The 18,236-nt window shown below is 32.1% G+C and overlaps 1 protein-coding gene across 1 annotated transcript; it reads right to left on the bottom strand.

The window, feature by feature from the left end:
• Positions 1-704: 704 nt before the first annotated feature.
• LOC129222816 (transmembrane protein 237B-like) lies at positions 705-15,436 on the bottom strand. Its single transcript, XM_054857367.1, has 4 exons — positions 15,043-15,436; positions 10,602-10,914; positions 3,374-3,551; positions 705-976 (listed from the first exon to the last, which is right to left on the bottom strand). The coding sequence occupies exons 1-4, from the start codon at positions 15,353-15,355 to the stop codon at positions 803-805; spliced, it is 978 nt and encodes a 325-aa protein (XP_054713342.1). The 5' UTR covers positions 15,356-15,436; the 3' UTR covers positions 705-802.
• Between the last annotated feature and the right edge of the window lie 2,800 nt (positions 15,437-18,236).

Raw genomic sequence — 18,236 nt, 5'->3', positions numbered from 1 at the left:
AAAGAGTTGTAATAGGTATACATATCAATTGATTTTTGCTTAATAAAAAGAATACCATTTAATTATTTTGCTCATTTTATAATAGTTGCAGCCATTAACTATAAAATAAATTTGAATTTTATTATGGCGAAAAATGATTGATGTTCTTGCCCCAAACTAATATCTTGTGGGGGGGGGGGGGGGGGCATTTGTATATTCAAACAATTTTTTTTAAAGCAAAAAGTTGCAGTTTATCCTGCAAAGCTGCATAAACTACAACATCTTCCAAAAAAAAAAAAACTGTACATAAAATAGCAATTTTATAATGCAGTAATCGCAGTTGTATTTTTGTTTAGTTAAGTTTCTTTGTCAATTCATTATTTGACAATAATACAAAACTACTTCTGCTTTGAGCTTCCTCTTCATATCATTGAAATGGTTTAAAATGTTGTCCCATTTATTTTCTAATTTATTGAAACTAAATGTTGGGAGGGGGGAGTTAAGAAGAAATATTTTCATCTTCAAAATTTTGGACCACCTTATAGTACACTATAGCAAAAAAATTGAAGCACTGAAAATCATTTGTCAGAATGAAACAAAATTTTACACTCATAAGGACAGCATTGCTAAAAGAAAGTGATTACCGAATAAATGCAAAATGATCATTTATTACAGGAAAAATCCAAATGAATAAAATTTTATTTACATTTTTTAGGTGGTTAATGTCGAGATAAAAACATCGGAGATGTTATAATGAATTAAAATATTGCATTCATATATAATCATTGCTCACTCAGTATCAAAAATAAAAGCATATATTAAATCAGCTGTTTCTCAAATGTCCTCCAGACTTTCGGCTCTGTTCTTTAATACCTTTGAGCTTTTTATAAAATAAATTGCTATTGGGATCCCAAGATATAATGATCCATCCTATTAGAACTCCAAAACATTTGCTCAGGCTCAATGTTTTCCAATAAAAAAGTTCATCTTGGGATTCCTATAAAGAAAAATAAAATATTTGTTGGAAAAGAGAAAGGATCTTGTAGGAAATAATGTTATTCAATTTAAAATTGCATTAATGCTAGTTTGTAGCTGTGTACAGTATGATCTTGTTAATTCAGCTATTTTCCAGTATGGGTACTGGAACACTTGGTTTGGTGCTTGTTTATTTTCTACCTTGGCAGAAGTTGAAAAATTATGCTTCATCGTTGCAATATTTGCTCCTCTTATTCTAATTGTCCATTTAATGTTTGTGACTCAATATACATATTTAGCTGATTATTTTATGTGTTAGAGGAGCATTTTAAGTTTTATCGCAAATTATTTCAATGATAATTTCCATGTTATGTACTAGCTTGTTTTTTTATTTGGAAAATTATTTTCCTTTTAATGGCTTAATTTAGTTATTTAGCCAATTACTTTTTCATTTTACCAAAATTTTCAGTTTTGCATACAAGTCCTTTATAAAGAAAAAAATACTGTATGCTGTTCCCAAATTAGTTTTTTCTATATTACTGAACAAACCTGGCAATAACAATTAAAATTAAAGATGCACCATGACATTCCTATAAAAGAAAAATGCTGGACATCAGAGAGGATAAAGTAAACAAAATTAACCAAAGTACAGTCGAGTCCCGATTTACACGAGGGATACATTCCAAGACTCCTCTCATAAGTTTAAATTTTGCCTTTTGGAAAAATGTAGGTATAAATTTTTTTTAGTAGCATACTAAATTCCTTTAGAAACTTATAAACACCCCTCAAACTGCTTTAAAGCATTCCTCAACGGTAAATTACAGTTTCTTATTTAAAGAACTAATCTTAAGTAATCTTTTCCGTATTTGAAAAAAAAATCTGTTTTATTCAACTTTAATTGAAATACTTTAAGGTGCACAAAATGAATGATCAAAGACTTAAATAAAACAACACGGTAAGCACAGTGTTTAGTAATAATAAAATACTGCTTTACAGCAGTACTGTACAATGGATTAGTAATAATATTTATGAGTAAAAAATGAAGAAGATTAATGCTTCATGATCAGATTGTTATCTAATACATTTTAAAATACGGTCGACTTTTTAATTGTATGTATGGTTAGATTCACTCATTTGTGTCGTGCTACCGTTGACATTTGGCAATTGTTCAAGCATATTGAGAATCTTAACCCTTTTTTTGTCAGAAACTTTGGTTTTCCTCCCATCTTTATAAATTTTAGATAAAACAGCGCACTAAGATGCCATTATATTTCATCAACTTTAATATTTATAATGAAAAAAAGATAAATGAAAGATACTGAGTAGTTATTTGGTGCACTAACAGCGCGATGTGTAGAATAATTTAGTGTGGGAACTTTTGCTGTCGGTGATGCTAAACATATGTAATTATATTCAGGAAATCAGTATTTAGTAGCCAATAACAAAGCCGATACTTCCTTCAAAAATAATTCGTGTTGTGGACGAGGAATTCGAAAAATTCGCGTCATAGCCATTTCGCATAAGTCGAATTGCGTTGCAGTGGCAGTCGATTGTACAGCCATAGCTGCGAAAACTCTTGATTCATTTAGGAGACTGCTGAATTTTGATGCCTTCTCCCTTTCGAGCTACCATGATTGCCGATTGTTTTTACACACACACTTTTTTTGCAATTACAATTGTGATAGGAGCCATTGGTAAAAACAAGAAACTCAACGAGTAGGGTTTTATCGTAATTCATGATTGGAAAAGACATAACTTGAATTTAATTTTTTTTTTTACCAGTTTTGCCTGCGTCTGGAAAAAATAACCAACCATGCTTATTATTAGTTTATACGGGGTGAATCAGTACAGCGTTTAGACTTACAGGGCAGATAGAGTACACCTAGACGATGGGAAAACACATAGCAATGCATGGTCGGAAACACTTTCCTGACGGGATAGTGACGACACAAGCACAAAGACAGGACACGAATAAGAGGAGAAAACATGTTTATTATTTTTAATACAGCAAAAATGATGGTAAGTTTTTGTCTGGTGTACACGATAGATGTTGTTACGTAAACCGAAGCATCAGATGACGGTGCATGCGCAACTTCACATGACATTTCCTTTGACATGCGATCTTCAGTGAACCGGAAATGTGAGGCATGCATCATGGCTTGGGGTCGTAATTTCAAACACCTTTTTTGATGACGATCGTTGGCTTCTTCATGTTCTTTTTTCTTAGTTTTTTTACTCTTCTAAGGATAGTAAAATATGTTTTCTTCTCTTATTCGTGTCTTGTTCGTTTGGTGATTTGTGTCATCACTACCGCGCCAGGAAAGCGTTTCCAACCATACATTGCTAAGTGGTTCCCCATCGTTTAGGTGTACTCTAACAGCCCTGAAAGTCTGTTAACGCTGTACTTATAAGTACTTACCATCACTTTGAGCAATTCCAAAGCTGTTAAATTTGCTTGTGGCAAGCAAAATTTCTCATCCACACTGGCTGTGCTGAGACTCAGAATTAAACAAATGGGATAAATGATGAGCACTAAAACCTTTATGTCACACCTTTTAATTGAATGATACAACTGCTTAGGGTTACCAATATCATACCTGAAAAAAAAAATACATAGTTGTATGTAAACTACATTATGTAATGAATTGTCAAAATAATTGTTTCTGGTTTTACTGTATTGTTTTTTGTTTAATTGAGCAGCAAGTATGTAGCTATACCCCTGAAATTTTACTTGTGTGGCTGTCATAGCAATATTAAAGAGCTACATATTTTTATGGGGATTTTTTTCTTCTTTTTTTTTTTTAATATTTTGTTTACCACTTTTTTTAATAGAATTTTTTTCAACATTGTATAAGCAATGCATTCAAAAAGTCTTGTTTGAAATATCCTACAATAATTACTTGATGATTGATTATTATTTGGAGACCTATTTGTGAAAGCGACATGACATACATTTTTCAAAACAGCACATTTCTAACTTTCTTGTCATCAATTTGTAGAATTTTGGTGAAAATATACTATTGGTTCCCTCTTTCTTGTCCTAAATTTGTACAATTTTTACAAAGGCAAATTTTATAACTTTTTGTTGCCCTGACCACCAATTTTTTTAAAAGGAAATGTTATTTATACTTTTATGATAGAATCAAGTAAAAAAAATATTAATAACCTAGAAACAGAAATTGTGTAATATAATGTTATATACTTAACCCTCTGACAGTCCTGAGTCATGAGTAGGATGTGTGAACTTCTCCCCTGTGATTTTTTTTTTTTTTTTTTGGAGTAATTTGCCATGTAAATCAAGTGTCAATACCTTCTATCAATGCCTAGCTATTGCCCTGTGCCTCTGATTATTTGACAATGAACATAAAAAAAAGAAATGTAAAATTCTTCAAACATGCTCGCTAGGGCCTGATAAGACATTCAAAACCATCAGAGAGTTAATCAGTACTAAGTTATTTTATCTTGTAAAGCAGATTACTGTCATAACTTTTATGAATCAAGTAAAAAATTTTAGTTTGAATTCCTGAAACACTAATTTTGTTTAAAATTCTTTGTTATTTCAATGTAAGAAAATGTAACAACTATTATATGTACTTTTAAAAAGTTCTTATAGTGATTTTAATAATTGCAGTTGCAATATAGTCCTACAAAAACAAAGTATTTAGTTTCATTATTGATAAATATATGTATGGTTCATGCAGCATGCAGACAAATAGCAAGTTACCAACAAATGCTCCTAATTTCAGAAAAGTGGATGAGAGATTTGCCTCAAAGATATTTTATTCATCTTTTTTCCTTTTATCCATTTGTATTTTATAAAAGTGGAATCAAATGTATTTTGCTAATTACGAGATGTTAGGGAAGTTTTTTTTTTTTTTTTGCAAATCAAAATGCATTAATTTTCTATAAGCTTCAAACTCTTATTTTACATTATTTAAACAAAATTGCTTAATGAAAAATTTGTGCTGGATAGTGATTGCAATACTGGTATACTGAATACCAGTATTTGGGAGCCACAGTGGCGCCGACTCCATGAGACCTGAGGGGGCCCGAGCCCCCTCAAAAAAAAATTTTGAGGGGCAGAGCCCTCTCAATAATTTAAGAAAATTATTAGTTATTTAATGCTTTAAAAACTCACAAATTTGTCTCAGTATTTTTTATTTTCCTTGTTTGAAGATAGTTAGTTACCTTGTAAAATACATTCAGTAATGGGTTACAACAAATAATTTTTACGGTAAAAAGCATGTTAACTGAAAACGAGTTGTGTGAATAATGATAGTGTAATGTTGCTGCGAGCGCTTAGAATTTGTCCCAGTGTGTGAACCTGCGAATAGTCTGTTCGATCAACAATGGGGCAGAAGCGATTGAACAACTTCGCTGTTCTTCATAACCACCCAGATATTTTGGATGAATTGGATATTCGACCAGTCGTCAACGACTTCAAATTCAGTAAAATTCAGTAATAAAAGGTGGTGGTCAGGTGGTCGACATTTGCACCTTTCTAAAGACAGCCCTAATATTGGTATTTAAAGCAGTTTTAAAAATCTCTGTAAAATAGATAATTAACTACATATAGAATGTTAGATTTATAAAACTTCGAAATATTAGTACTATTTTATTACCGTATTACTATAGTACTGCATTAGTTATTTTCAAATACTTAAATATAGTTAGGATATAAGACCCTATAAAAACCCGCTATTTACATACTATATTAACTTTATTAAACAAATTAACTGTGGGATATTATTTTTATTTAATGAACTCTGAGCCTTATTTAAAGCAAGTTTAAATTAGCTATATTTCACTTATTAATCAAAGTGCGACAGCAATATCTTATGCTTTATTTTTTAAATGATGATTTAAGATTTATTTAAATATAATTTCAATCTTTTTAGATATATATTCACTATTCTGTAATAGACTAAAAACAAAATTATAATACTATAAATCAAATTAACTTTTTACAAAAATACCGTACATGTGGTTTTTTTTTTTTCGTTTTTCAAAGCCAAAACATGTGTTGAGTTAGTGAGAGTAGAGTTTTCGGGATTCTAATGTTGATAATATATTATTCTAAAATGCTTAAAAAACTGTAAAACTTACTTTTTCCATCTCCAATTTAAAAAATGTCCCGGGGTTAAACCCGTGGTATGCCCCCCACTCTCCCAATATTTTTTGTATTTGGGCGCACTGGGAGTGCCCTTCCATGCAAGTCAAGTGCCCTACCTTATATCAATGCCTAGCCACGGAACAGCACGATTTCTCCCAAAATAGAACTGTAAAAATGTCCCACAGTGAAGACAAGTGACATGATCTAATTGAACCAGAAAATTTGTATACAAATTCTTAGATTGACTTTGAAAACGCCATGCCGCATATTGTTTGTCTATATAAATCATATACACCAGAAAATATGTAAATTGGCATTTTCAAGGTTCAAAAAATCTGAACTGTTTTCTTTTTTGGAAAAGAGGGGGGGGGGACGCCGTGGGATTACATAACCCATGGATTACCGGCGACGTCTAGCCCCCTCAATAATTTTTGCAAGTCGGCGCCCCTGGGGAGCCATTTTGCAATTTTGTAATGCCGGTATTTTTGGTATTAGCTAAAAAAAATAAATAGTTTTTAATTTGAGAGTTTTCAATTTAACTAATTAGATATCTACTTTATTTTAAATATAAATTTCTTTTTCAATGAGACAGTTTCAAAATCAATCTATTGAAGTGAAAATTTGGCTTCAAAAGCACTAATTTATAGAATATCAATGAATAAATGTAGTGGAAAGATTACAAAATGAAACTATGTTCATGTGAACTACGTCTTTATTTTCTCAATTTCCTTGACTTGCCCTCTAGTGAAAACTAACCTTAAGTGCAATTACAAATATGTTGGTGCTATGAGCAATTCATTCGAACCATCAACGACAGCAATTCTTTATGATGTTTTCTTTAAATATTTGTCTCTGTACTGAATGTTGAAAAAAAAATGTTTTTTTGTTAGTATAGCAAACAGAAATTTTCTGTCTCTGTCTCCTTATTCATCTTTATACCAAACGAGGTAATATTTATAAAACCTTCAACATTTGTAAAGAGGTAAGGTATAATCAGTTGCGGGATATATTTTCAGTTAATACTAGAAAAGGACTGTCGCTCGAAGAACAATTACTATATACATGATAGTAACTGTTCAGCTATAAATAATAATGAAAAAAAAAAAAAAAACACTTACAAAAATGCTTTTTTCAAAACAAACAAGTTAAGGACCGAATTATTTGAAGATAAAGAATTTCAAGGGAAAGGCAACTACAGGGTATTATGCATTATTAACAGTATCACCTGCCTGAATTCAGAAAGAATATTTTCAACTGCAGAAATTTTTTCCACTAAAATGTGCTCCAGACTTAGTGACAAAAAGATACATTATGTTTCTTGATAATATTGATTTCTTTTTTTTTGTACTTGTTCAATAAGTAAATGCAGTCGAGCCTGCTGAATGGAATAGCCAATTCGCCATTGAAAAGTATTCTAATAAGTGGGATATTTCATTATGCGGGATAAAAATTACAAGTTACAATGGTTTGGTACATTGAAAACGTATTACATTAAGTGGGATATTTTTTTAACCGATATTCCAATAAGCAGGCTTAACTGTAATACACTTTTTGCACAAAATAATAAAGTATGGCAACGAAACATTGTTTTTGAAGGAGGTTATTGGGGGGGATTTCTTAATACCGGTATTCCGGTATCACGTTAAAAAAATACAGAATATCAGTATTGCATTTTTGGTACAGTATTGCAATCCCTAGTGCTGGAGGATTCCTCTTAAAAATATTAACCTATGAATTTAAAATAATAATTATAGAAACAAAGCTAGCAACTCATTTTTCATATAATACAAGAAAAATCCCTATGTGGAATGGCAATGAAGCATTTAATCATGTGATTTATCATTTAATCTATATCCTTATACAAACTAAAATATTAAATTTAAAAAAAAAACAATTATATGAATAAGAATAGTATGCAATAAATATCCCTGTAGGGAATAAACTATTGAAGAGCACCTAGCAGTTAGACAAGCCACATGAACGAGCAAAACATTGTAATTTTATATCTTATGCTCGCTTTATATCATTCTATTGTTCTTTTTTTTTCTTACTGCCCCACTTTAATTTCTCTACATAAAATATTAAATATAGAAATTTATACATAGAGTAGTCAAGAAAAAGTTAATTTTAAAAAGTATATTTTACAAAAATTAAGATGAAAAACCAAAATTTTTTGATGTGTAACTTCTTCAAAACCAAATTTAACCATAGAAGATACTTTACATATCAGTTGATAAAAACCTCAAGTGAGTTGTAAAAAAGAAAACATTTCTAAAATAACTTCTCTGTGTAACAATCTCAGACCTTCGAAGGTGGGTAGGTCCGTTTGCTCCCCTATAATGCAAGTATTTACAGTAATTGATTTTGTGTACATCCAGTGGCGTACCCAGGGGGTGAGCTGATAGGGCTACAGCCCCCCCCCCCCCGAAATTTTCAAAATTAATTATAAAAATTATAATAAAGAACAAGTTTTTTTTTATGATGTATTTTTGAAATCTTACATTCGTATTGATATCAGAAAAGCGATACATGAACTTTTCTTAGCTACAGTTCATAAGTATCCCCCCCCCCAGCTCAAAGACTTTCGAGCTCAGCCCCCCCCCCCCCCCGAACTGATTTGTCTGCGTACGCCGCTGTGTACATCCCTTCATTTAATAATTTATGTCCCACAAAGATAATCGCAATTGAATAAAATCACCATAAAAAGTCGACAAGTACCGAATATTTGGCCGAATACTGAATATTTGGTTAAATATTTTTAACTTTAATATTTGAATTTCATAGCAAACTAAAATAAAAAATTTTCATCTGTTTTGTGAAATGTAAATGCATTTCCATTTAACATTATAAATTTATTTACATAAAGTATTATTATTAATTTAAAAGAAATAAAAATAAAGTAAATAGTTACTTTGGTTTATGTTTATCTGCAATTCTGCGTAAAGGAATAATGAATTTATTTCCTGCTGTATGGTTCGATCACTGAGAATCATGGTATTCATTGTGTCATAAATGGGGAATCTTGCATTTTATCTTACGTTTTACATACAGATACAAACTCAAATTGTTTAAAATATTATTACAAATTACGATTAATTCTAGTGAGTTTTTCTATTTTAGACTGTTCAGTAACTGATAAATAATTTTATCATCATTAAAATTAAAGAGTGAATTTTAAAAAATTGCCAGATATTTTTATTTTTTGTCATTAAGTACAAAGCAGAATTTTTCAACTTTGATTACATTGGTTAGTTTTAATTTGTTATATTTAAACAATTTGTAATTTTTCATATGGTGTAAAACAGGGGTTTCGCACTTATGAGTATTTAAACACCACAGCTGAGAACAAAGGCTCACTAGGCTAGCCGCAACATAACTGTAGCCAAAACTAAAATACTTTTTGTGGGAGGAAATCCTTGACACCAGAATGAATATAAATTACAAAATAAAGTAAAAAAGAAACTTTTTCAAAAAAAATATAAAATGTATTCAACAGAGGTTGTTGGCTTGCTACCACCAAAGACGATGTCCACATCAAACTGTGTCATTCAGAGTCTCAACAATTTCGTATATATGGATTTGAATTTTACAGTGAGTGGTATTCATTTGCTGACAGCATTTTTAGCTGATATAGATTTTCGAAAAACTATTTTTCTTGCTTACGAGCATGAAATTTTACTGTGCAAATTATTTTCTAGAAATTAAGCTCATGGCCCGCCAGTTGGAAAACCCTGAATGAGAAACTTTCAGTTCTCTGAGAAACTTTCTTTGAAACTTCCCTGGAAACTTTAGAATTGAAAGTACTGCAAAATTTAATATCCAATTGTTTTCATTTTTTAAGCTGCCTATGTAATATTAAAAAAATAGCAGTTAACGTTTAGTCATAATAAATTGATTTTAGATATTTATTGCTGTTTAACATAAGGTTTTTTTTTCTGGTTTAAAGTCATATTTAAATGAGTTATGTTTACTCTATTCCGCTAAACCGAACCTTTAGTTTGTCTGCTGAATATGCAGTATACCGGATAGCAACCGAATATTCGGTACATCTCTCATAAGAAGTTTTTCTTCTTTTGCAACTGACAATCAGCTCGTAATATTGCATGTTCTGCAACAAACTGATAAGTTGCAAATTTTATTTTAACAACTTTCATTCTTACACATTAGCACTTTTTTTATTCATTTATTTTTATTTATTTTATTTTATTTATTTATTTTTTTTTTAAATTTTATTATTATTATTATTATTATTATTATTTTTTTTTTTTGCAAGCTTGTATGAAAGCATGTAGTAATAGATTTTCTCAGCAGTTGCAGTTCGATTTTCTTATTAAAAAGTTCATAGGAAAAGCTATTTTTTTACAAGAATATTCGTAATTTTAGTATTCTTATATCTCTTTTTAATACATTGCTTTTTTCACTATAAAAATACCTGCATTTAACATTTCCAACAAAATGAGAATTATTGCGCACTTTAATTTTGAAATAATTGCATATTCAACTAAAATTTCAAAGTAAAATATTCAAAGCATACCTGTCAAAAGCAGAAATGCAGCACACAATACAGAGAAAGTTGAAAACATTGTGAACAGGTTGTGATAAAAAACTGTAGTGGTTCAGCAGATCTTCGCCGTAATTTTCAGAATATATCAGATGAAATAACAGAAGAATATGTAAAAGGGACATGCCACCAAGAACTCCATGTAAAAAGTTACTGATACCATGAAAGTACCTGGCTGTCCTGCACGCAAGATCAATTCCCAATTCAGACTTCAGTTCTGTCTGATGAGGAGCATTGGTAAAATGTGGTTGGAAGTTTTCGCTCAAATCAATAGCCTTAAAACCTCCTGAAAAAATATTTAAAAAAAAGTCTTAAACAGTGCAACAGGAAATGATTCTTAATGCAATAAAACGTTTTCTTTGTTGTGATTTAGTTATTTCCTATGTTTAAAACATAACAACAGTCAAAAAAATATATATATAACAGCTTGCATATCATAGAAGTCTGCAATATAATTCATATACAGTTGTTTGAACTTTGTTTTTACTAATGATCAGTTCATCTTTTATAATATTAACACTTAATAGCACCTGTATAATGCATAAGGGCCCAGTGTCATACATTGCCCTAACACACACATATATGTATATATCTTTATATAGACACACATACACATAAAAATATTTAACATAGAAGATGTTTTTTGTCTCGATTTTTAATGCTTTCCACTGTTGTTATTTTTATTATTATATTTCTTTCTTCCTTTTTTTTCCTTCAATTTTTTTTTTTAACCTTGTAGTGGTTTGGATAACAGGAGAGTGGGCCTTTAAGTGGGATGTAGAACATCTATAATTTCAGGGGGTCCAGGGGAAATTTTTGAAAAATAGATACAAAAATTTATACTTTGAGGCCTTATAGAAGAATAATATGAAGAAATTTTTTTTTCTTTCAATCACAAGTAGTGCAGAAAATGAAATAGAGAGTAAGTGCTATATTTTTACTCATGCTTAAGATATTAACAGATGCATTAGACTTTAGATAAAAACAAGTAATAACAAAAGAACTTCGAAAATACTGAATTCGGTATTAAATAAATGGCAAGATATGGAAGGTGTCAGTCACAAAAAATTATTTTGAAAAATAACCTTAAAAATGCGAGAATAATAATTTTTCCACTTCTTACTCAAGATGTATCAAGGTCAAGGAGCTGAAACTGACACATCTTGGTAACCAAATACTAGCCTAATCGGAAACTAGGGGCCAGGCTCTTGGAGAGTCCCCGGCTTCAAATCCGTGCAGTGTAAGTTTTAGGGGAGGAGTGCAAATCTACCAAACTGGTAAGAGAGGGGGGGGGGGGGGTTTGCCTTGTCCCTAGACGGCCCTGAATTGAATTGGGAAAGAGAGAAGGAAGTTCTAATAAGGGTCTAAATTTCAAGTATGCTTTTTAGCTAATGAAAACTAGAATTACTTTTTCTGTCTTCAAATTTTCACTTTTTAATAATTACCAAATTAAGAGTAAGAAACTTCCGTTATTTTCCTTTTCTGACATTCGAAAGCAAAAAAAAAATTCTTCTGTTTTACGGTACAAAACATTTTGGATTTCGGGGGGGGGGGGGCGTTGACCCCCCCTACGAATACGGCCCTGCACATGCAACTCAAGCAATGACCACAAGTTCTTTGACAAAGAAAAATTGAAAAACATAAGTTTACCACATGTGGCAATTTTTTACCCATGTAACGAATAACGAATAAATACCTTTGTGCTGAAAATTAAAATAATCAATAAAACAACGTTTGAAGCGCAAAAATTGCAAAATTACTGCAGACATGTGTTTCAGTGTTACAAGGAACTAGTGATGTGCCAGATCGTTAAAAATGTAGATCCACAGATACGGATATGGATCATTAGTTCAAGATCCGTGGATACGGATACGGATCTCAAAATGTTTTTGCCCAATTCAACTATCCAAGTGTAAAATTTATTGCGGAAGGTATTCCCGTCAAAATAATAACACTGCTTCTTCAAAAAATGTCATCTGCGGCGAAAATATAATCAAGACTATGATTTACTCTTTGAAGAAATCTCCATTAAAATTGATGAAGAGTTATAAGGAACGGGTCAGCGCAGCATTAATGCTTAAATAGAATGAAAAATTATTTCTAGCTTGCTCGGTAGATGTAGGATACAGGAGCTAGAATGTAAAGTTGCTACTGGATAGGCTAGAAATAATTTCTCGCATTTTATTTCAGCATAAATGCAGCACTGACCCATTCCACCCAAATTACTCCGACCGACGGAATAACAGAGCCGGGAACACATTTACAAACAGTAAATAGAGACTTTTGTCTCACTTTTTTTGAAGGATACCGGGAAAAAACCAAAATGAAGAAAAAAAGAAACCCCATATCAATAACAAAAACTAATATTAAACTAAAAATTAAAAAAGAAAACATGTCTCAGAGGGTTGTTAGCTTCTGAAATGATACCTTAAAATTTAAATAGGGAATAAAACCTAATTTAAACGGAATTTAAGAGTCTTATTCAAATATTAAAAATTTTTAGAATAGAAAAGATCCGTTTCAGATTCGTCAAAAAAGTAATGGATACAGATCTTTATTTTTCCTCGGATATCCGCGGATACAGATATGGATATCCGGAACATCACTACAAGGAACACCTTTTTCAATGCAAAGAATTGTGAGCTTCTGGATGAAAATTCATCTGAGAAAAGCAGAAGGGTGGAACAGGAGACAGGCTGTGCATACCTATGGTTTATTAAAGTAAGATAATATTTTTTATCTTCAAATGAGAGTTACAGTGGTGCTAATAATGTGACTCATATCTGTTATTAGGTATAAGCTCAATACCACTACATACAAGCTTCCTAGGTCAGTTGATGCTTTTTATAATTACATGAAATTAGATATATACAATAGATAAATTAGTTTTTAAATGCTTAATACAATAGATATAATTTGCTTAATACAGTAGGTAGATGAATTAATTTTTAGAAATCAGCAGCAAAGGTTTGCTAATGCTGAAAAATACAAATAGAAACGTTTTTTTTAAATTGTGATATAGAAATTGCAACAAAACCTTTACTACTGTGTGACAAATTGCAATATAAAATGACTATTAAATGTTTAATGTTAAATATTCATTTTTTTTTTTTTTTAATCAAAGCTAAGATAATGTGGAACATTATACTATATTTCTGTCACAAGATATATAGTTTTCATTACATGTAGTTTTCATTAAACAAAAATTATACATTACAAATTTGGCACATTTGACTAAAAAGAGTAAGGTTTTTAAATATTTGTTTCAGGAAATGTTGGTTATGTTTGCATAGAGCTACCAGTCGATCGCGGTTAACTGGTGACTAACCGTAGCATTCCAATAGAGCTAACGGTTAACTGGTTTTTGCCGAAGTCGTTCTGATAGCAGGATTGCTAACCTCAGAGAAACAATTTGATTTGCATTGCCCCCATTCTTTGAATCCGTCCTTGGTTCAGAATAAAAACAATCAAGCATTGATTAATATTATCTTATTTTGAGGAGTGTTTGTGATCTGAAATTTCTGAAAATTTTGGGTTGCTGTCTCCGAAAATTTGTGTTTGGAAAAATTCTAAACTGAAGAATTTTATTTAAAAAAAAAAAAGTTTTTAAAATGTTTTTTTTTCAGTGATTTTTGTGTGCATATTTTCACAGGGGAGGGGGGGGGACGAGCTTTCAAAAATTTTACTGTCTTCAGAAAATTTTACTTGAGTCCACTTGCAACCCTGCTTATTTGCATACTTTAATAAAACAACTGCATACACAAAATAATTATTTTAAGGTTTTTTTGCAATTAATCATTAGTTTTATAGAGTTTGTAAGGTGTGCAACAATGTAGGATTTCAGCTGTCACACATGTTTCAAATTTCATAGATTTAATCCCTAATCATATAAAAAACTGAATCTAATTGTTTCATAAAAGTATGTAAATTAAAAACAAAACTAACCGATGCTTGATTTTTTAAAGTTGAGCTGGTGAAAAAGAAATTTGAAAAGTATTTGAAAAAGAAAAAAGATAAAAATGTCACACAAATTAATGGTGGAATTACCCTATTGCTGAAATTAAATTTTTTTCATGTTTAATTTTAAACAAAACTAACCACATCAAACAATACTTGCATTAAAATTTTTAAAACATGTCAGGGATTAAGCCATTAAAACATAAAATTATCCACCAATAAAAGTAAAATATGAAACATGCTTTTTAATTCTTTAATATTTTTCAAGCCTGATCTGCACTAAAAAGTATGAAATAAAATAAGATAGCCAATAAAATTTTAACTGAAAGCCCGAGAGAGAGAGAGAGAGAGGAAATATCGGCGGTTCGAATGACTAGCTTTAGTAATTATTTCAAGTTATCTAAATTTATAAATTATTGAAACCAAAGAAAAGGGAATAAAGTTCAATAATTCTTACTTTCTTCTTCTATAAATACCTTTCCAACTGGTCTACTGGATACGTCGCACTGAACAAAACTACAACCTGTGGAAGCATTAAAGTTTTCTTTTTCCTCAGAATCTTTCTCTTGATCAATTTTCTGTTCCAATTTCCTTTCAGAATCCAGTTCACTATCACACTGCGATAAATTTGGAGATCCATCATAATCAGTGCTCGAATCCAGTGCAGCTGGTGACAACATTAACACTTGTGGCACCTTTAGAGATGTTATTGGTGGAAGCTGTTTCAGTTTTTTTCTCCTATTTTGACGTGCAATGCTCGTTGAACTCATTATTATTCGTAATTAGTAATCCGAAAGTTGATAACGAAAATTTTCATTAATTTGTTTCTATACAAAGCGAGAAAAAACACATTGTGGAAAGATTGTTTACAAATGATAAAATATATTGTCATAGCAACAATCGCAATGTTGCCAACAAAATTATATTTTCAGTAGAAGCAATGATTGCGTTCGACGAAACTCACCGGTCTACCGGTAAGTAACTGGTTACTAACCGAATCGTTCTATGATCAACCGGTTACCATTCTAAGCAGTTGATTGGAGCAAGTGATCATTAGCTGTCACGTGATTAACTAACCGGTCGCTCTCGTCGACGCAACCAATAGAGGAAAGGAAAGGGAAAGCCCACGTGACAATTTAGTGCCTGTGGAAAAACGACCGATGCTATTGTGACTAATAAAAGGCCTCTATAGTGGAGGAGCCGACGCATCCGCCATTTTGGAGATGCAGGAAGAAAAAAGAAATGGATAAATGATGGCACGCGACAGCGCCGTGTCCAAGGGAAGGGTTTTAGGGGTTAAACCCCTCCCATGGGTTTAAAAAAGAAGCAAAATGAAGAAAATGTATATTTGACTTAAATTTACTTTAATGAGAAAGTTTGCGTTCAGAGTTTTTATTTTATTTTAATTTTCTCTCTGAAGTTTTTTGTGATTTACAACTGCTAAAGCCTTACAAACTGATGTAATATTTCGGAAAAAGTATGCCGGACGAACCGCTGAATGATCTACCAATGCAAAGAAAGAATATTGCTTATTGTAAGGAGCTTATGGTGAATTTGGCATAGGTTACATCTATGAAGATGCATTAGTGATTGTGCTTGGCTATGTAATTTGCATCGGCAAAGAGCTCTTTCTTGTTTAGTTTATTAAGCATTATTTCAGAACATAACAACCTGATATACATTCTATATTATAAAAGAATTTTTAAAGATTTTAATACTCATTGCAATATACTACATAGTAAACAGATTTAATTAAAAAGAAGCAAGCAAAGTTTGATTAAAGCGAATCTGTGAAACGAAGGAATACTTTGGTAACTTGTACAGCTAGAGGTATCCTTTAAGAATACAGCAGTCCTTACATGTGAATAAACGCCATACTGGGATCGGCAATTTGTCGCAAAACTAGAAGCTGTAAGGGGGTTGAATTCTCCCCCTCCCCTACTGGTAAGATTAAAACCCCTCCCTTTATGAAAATCTGGACACGGGCCTAGCACGCGAAGTGACTGCAGCTTGGAAACGACGCCAACTGTTTCCAAAATTTTGCCAATGTTCACCTTCGCTCTCCGACTATGTTCCCTTTTTGGCGAAAGATTGCCAATAAAGGTAGCTTTCCCTGTTGTACTCTTGCTCCAAAATGGCGGATGCGTCGGCCTCTTCAGTTAAAGGGGCTCTAGGGCAGCCTTTCGCCGAAGATCCCTTGTTTTCTTAGGGACATTTTGAGCGCGCTGATATTTTTATTTTTTAGGAATTCAATAATCCTTTTGAACACACTAAGGAGACCGGATTCATTAAAGCACAATCTAAATAATCTTCCTCAAGTAACATCAATGACGATATTCGAATATTTCCGAGAGGATGAGAGGTTTAATGTTCCAGAAACACAAGGAGTTAAATGCGAGCAGATAAGCCTTTTACGTTTCGTCTCAGAAGTCGAATGCACGTCCTTCGTTCGGTTTCTCCCCTATCGAAAGAGCGCATGACGTCACTTCCTATGCCATTTGACGTCACAAGCGCTTGACAAGCAGCAAATTTTGCAGAAAAAAAAAATTCATTAACATATCTTTCAGTGTCGTTTTGTTTACTGTCACTGCCTGCATGTCAAAATTATCACATATTTAAACAGTGTGCTTAGCGTTTGGATACGCAGTTACGTAAAACTGAAACTCGCAATAAGGAATTTTAGTTTTTTTTTTTTTAATCTAAATATACTTATTTTGAAGAACTAGTTCTTTTTAACAGCTCACTAACTCTTTCGATATAAAAAAAAATTGGGAGGAAGTAGGAGATAATTTGTAAAGTGTTTTTAAAGTAATAATTTGAAATTCAAAACGCCTTTCATGAGTGTCGGATTTTCGAGTTGGTCACGCCTCATAATCCTCCACGCCCATGACCAATTGGAGGTAGAGGTGACCAATAACCCCCCCCCCCCCCGTATGCTAGTTTAGCTTCAAAAATTCAATGGTTTTTTCTTTGAAATTAAACCTTTTTACCCTTTTTACACGAAAAATTCATTTTAGTGCTTTGAGCTTGGTATAGTTGGAAAGATCGTAGAAAATACTCTGAGGCATTTACCCCAGTGTACGGTGCGAAAACGTAAAGTCGCTTAATCGACTAGAAAAAAAAATATTGCAGTACTAAGACTTTTACGAAAAGAAGTAATTGCAATTTTGCCTTTGATAATTCTCCAACATAAGACTAAAAAACAGAAAAATAAAATAATAGTTTAAAAAATATATATATATATATATATAACTCTAATTTGAATTCCGAAACTTTGTATTCAAATTATGATTTTCGCAATCACGAGTTGCGACAAGACTCTACTGGTTAGAGTTATTGTTTCTAGAAATGGCTCCCCCGCCCAAGCATGTCCCTCCTCCTGGGTGCTTACGTGTATATAGTTGTGTGTGTAGGCTTACGTGTGTGCACGTATGCGTGTGTATGTGTGTAAATGTGTGAGCACGTAGGGGAGTGTATATGAGCATGCGTGTGTAGGACATGGACGCCACCGCCCAGCAAAAGTGGATTCCGGGGGACAGTGGTCAGGACCAGCCGCGCCGCCGCCGGTGGACGGTGGTGCTGCAGCAGCCCTGGTCCAAGCTGAAAAAGGAACCGGAACATCAAGGACTGTCAAGTGAGAACAATAAGCAA

The sequence above is a fragment of the Uloborus diversus genome, chromosome 5 (assembly GCF_026930045.1).
Source record: "Uloborus diversus isolate 005 chromosome 5, Udiv.v.3.1, whole genome shotgun sequence".
Lineage (NCBI taxonomy): Eukaryota > Metazoa > Arthropoda > Arachnida > Araneae > Uloboridae > Uloborus > Uloborus diversus.
Note: the sequence above shows the minus strand (reverse complement) of the source record. Positions and strands in the feature narration are given on the sequence as shown.